This window comes from Verticillium alfalfae, genomic scaffold (genome assembly GCF_000150825.1).
Source record: "Verticillium alfalfae VaMs.102 supercont1.3 genomic scaffold, whole genome shotgun sequence".
In the NCBI taxonomy this organism is placed as follows: Eukaryota; Fungi; Ascomycota; class Sordariomycetes; order Glomerellales; family Plectosphaerellaceae; genus Verticillium; species Verticillium alfalfae.
The window spans coordinates 389,306-392,247 of record NW_003315036.1 but is presented as its reverse complement, the minus strand read 5'-3'; the positions used below and the strand labels follow the sequence as shown (position 1 = coordinate 392,247).

Genomic DNA, 2,942 nt, shown 5'->3' with positions numbered 1-2,942 from the left:
GGATACACGGGTGCATATCTGCAGCGTAGGCGATGGTGAGGATAGCAAAGAAAGTGATCAATGGCCGGCAAACAACAGTTTGGGATGCATCTTTCAGAGATGCTGCTCATGGCGCCACTGGTCGGAGCTGACCTTAGGTACATGTATCCTCCCATCGAGCCCCGATCCGCAACCACGGGGGCTGGTGGCGAAATTGGTATCGCGCTAGATTTCGGCTCTAGCGATTGCGGGTTCGAGTCCCGTCTAGCTCTAATTGTGTATCTTTTTTTTCATCCTGCCTTTTGGCATCTGATGCTCTTTCAGTTAGAACAGTTCTTGCTTGCTTCAAGAAGACATGATATTTTACATTGCATCGAGTCGATGGTGACTTGGCCAGGATGGTGCTTCCGAGCCCGTGATGCCTGTCATCGACATCCACGGTCGAGGGCAGGAATCGGCCATGACGCATTGCCCTGGGAATATGATTCACTTTTTCACTTGTTGCTGCTTTTGGTCATCCCTTGTTGGTCTCTAGCCTTGCAACCTGCTACCCAAGCAAAAGCAAATGATCGAGCACGTACCTACTATTCGATAGCATGATCAACACCGGCGTAAGTGGAAGCCACTGTCTGGGCCAGCGATGCGTCGTCGACAAGCATCTAGAGAGTCAGAGGAGGAGTCACAGCACATGATACAAACCTCCTCTACTCCACGCACACACAGCCCAGCCATCGAAGTAGCACGTTCGTGGTCTGCATAACACAAAATATTCCCCGTCGGCCCACTCGACTTGTCAAAATCCCGACCCCATGGAAACATTAAGGTAAAGTGCCCCGATAGCTTGATCACGTTACACGCGTAAACTGCCTACAAAGCAAAATGAGCTGTACGTATAACGTATACGTCTGCGGGTTCCGGTGCTTGCTATTCACCCTGCACGATGCTCAGCCGGAACACTTGCCAGTTCACGCGCGAGGCCAGGGGGCGAGGAGAGATGGTCTTGTTCGGATCGAGCAGCTCACCACAGCCTTGGTCACGCAGCACTCGTCCAGGAGAACGCCCGGCCTTATGCCCGTTGCATGCATTTGTTCGCCAGTGTCAGCGAGCGGCCGAGAGGGGGACCGGGGATCGGCTCGACCCGGACCCGGAAGCAGTACCACGGAGGACGTTCGGTTGTGCGTCCGCTGGGACGTCCAAAGCCAGGCAGCATCGACAGCAGAAGCCATGATAGAGTGGCAGTGGGGGACTATCAATTCACCTCGATGGTCTATCCACTGCGAGGTGAGTATGTGTGCGGGTGGTTTCTGAGAGACATGCTTGCTGGTGAATGGTTCCCGCGGCGCGAGCCAGACCAACGGCCTGAAGAGGGGCTCTCGAGGCACCCCGTCTCACGAATGCGAAAGGTGTTGACGTGACTGGTACGATAAATGACAAGACGCCATGCAGACAAATCTGCGGGCAGCGCTGCCCCCACCGCGAGAGCATCGTCGCCCACGGCTGGTCTGAAGCCTGAAGGCCTGTTCGTGCAGATCGTGGTCCTGGTTGCGACTGATGACAAGGGTCGTGCAAGTGTCATCCACCACTAGTAACGACATGTACTCGCGAATCCGGGCCTTCCATAGATGCCAAACACAATGTCTTTAAAGTGCGAGCCTTCTTTACTCACTACCTATTCTATCGTGAGTATGTGCACGGGTGTATTCTGAGAGACTGCTTGCCAGACTTGCCACCAAGTGGAGAGACAACTTCACAACGCTGCGTCGAAACAAACCTTCTCCCGACGCAGCGTTCCCCTCCTTCAAAAACAATCTCGAGCACTATCGTCGATACATCGACCAGAGCCCGAATGGGCAAAAAGTTTGGGCGCCATCCGGGGATTGAACCCGGGACCTCTCGCAAGCAATGCTTCAGGGTGTGACCCTAAGCGAGAATCATACCACTAGACCAACGGCGCGTTTTGTGAACAAATCCCTGGTTGGACCAGGGGCCGGTCGATGGGAGTCAGGGAAAATTGTGCGGTATATGAGGGCTGAATCAGCTCGACCCACAGACTTGTCCTCTCCATCGCGACGAGATGTCTCTGGTAACGGGCCTGTGAGGTCTTTTCCTTGTGAAGATGTACATGTTCATGGGAACCTGTCCGTGTTACCGGTTGTCGAGCACCAGCCCCGCCAGCAGGACCTGATCATGCTCTGGTAGATGAGAAGTCGCCAGGCGATATCTGGGCTGACACTGCATACTTGTGCAGCCAACATAAGGAATGTCGCCAAATCTCTGCTGTAGAGTCATGGAGGGCGATCGGGGAGACGGCCATTTGCAACAATAGTGAAAAGGAGCGAGACGCGAGATAATGCAAGTAGAGGCCGAACATCAACTGACTAGCACCGAGGAACAGGATGCCTGCCCGACAACGCTGCCAAGTTGGGCATTCAAGTTTTGCTCCAGCCTTCAGCTTTCTGCCGCGGTCATGGCGGTGGAAGCCCTCATTTCTTTGCTGTCAGATAAGGAATCGACGTATTCTGGACCGAGTCACAGGACCCCGTCGCGGCGTGCTTGACAGCCCACCGTATGCACGCTTACCGTTGCTCGTCGATGACTTTTCAGAACACATCATGCTTACACGTGGACAGTGTCTTTGGCTGTTTGCCTATCATACCATAACCTCAGCAACACAGCTAGTAGTAGACAATGCTCCGAGGCAAACGGAGAGCATAGGGATCAGGCAAGTACTCCAAGATGTGAGGCTTCTATTTTCATCCGCTGTGTACTTCGGTTCTCTACGTCGCCAGCTGTCTACTTCTTCCTCTTCTTCTCCACCGCCTCGGCGCCTCCTTGGCCTTCTCCTTCTCCGCCTCCTTCGTCTCCTCCTCGACCTCGAAGAAGCGCCGCAGCGCGCAGGAACGCCGCCGCGTGCCTGAACTCGCCGAGCCGACCTGCATCTGGTCAAAGGCCATGAGGACGAC

At 54.6% G+C, this 2,942-nt stretch overlaps 1 protein-coding gene and 2 non-coding genes across 3 annotated transcripts in view; 1 reads left to right on the top strand and 2 right to left on the bottom strand.

Annotated features, from left to right (window-relative positions):
• The first annotated feature begins 178 nt into the window (after nt 1-178).
• On the top strand, nt 179-251 carry VDBG_15045. The gene has a single exon. It is a non-coding gene; the product is annotated as a tRNA-Arg (tRNA).
• Nucleotides 252-1,841: 1,590 nt separating this feature from the next.
• On the bottom strand, nt 1,842-1,933 carry VDBG_15044. Its single transcript has one exon. It is a non-coding gene; the product is annotated as a tRNA-Pro (tRNA).
• Nucleotides 1,934-2,772: 839 nt separating this feature from the next.
• VDBG_02631 (conserved hypothetical protein) overlaps nt 2,773-2,942 on the bottom strand; it is a gene marked incomplete at both ends in the record, with an annotated part of 3,500 nt that continues 3,330 nt past the window's right edge. Inside the window, one exon of the mRNA XM_003006446.1 lies at nt 2,773-2,893. Coding sequence (XP_003006492.1) covers nt 2,773-2,893 — 121 coding nt within the window. The remainder of the gene's footprint in view (nt 2,894-2,942) is intronic.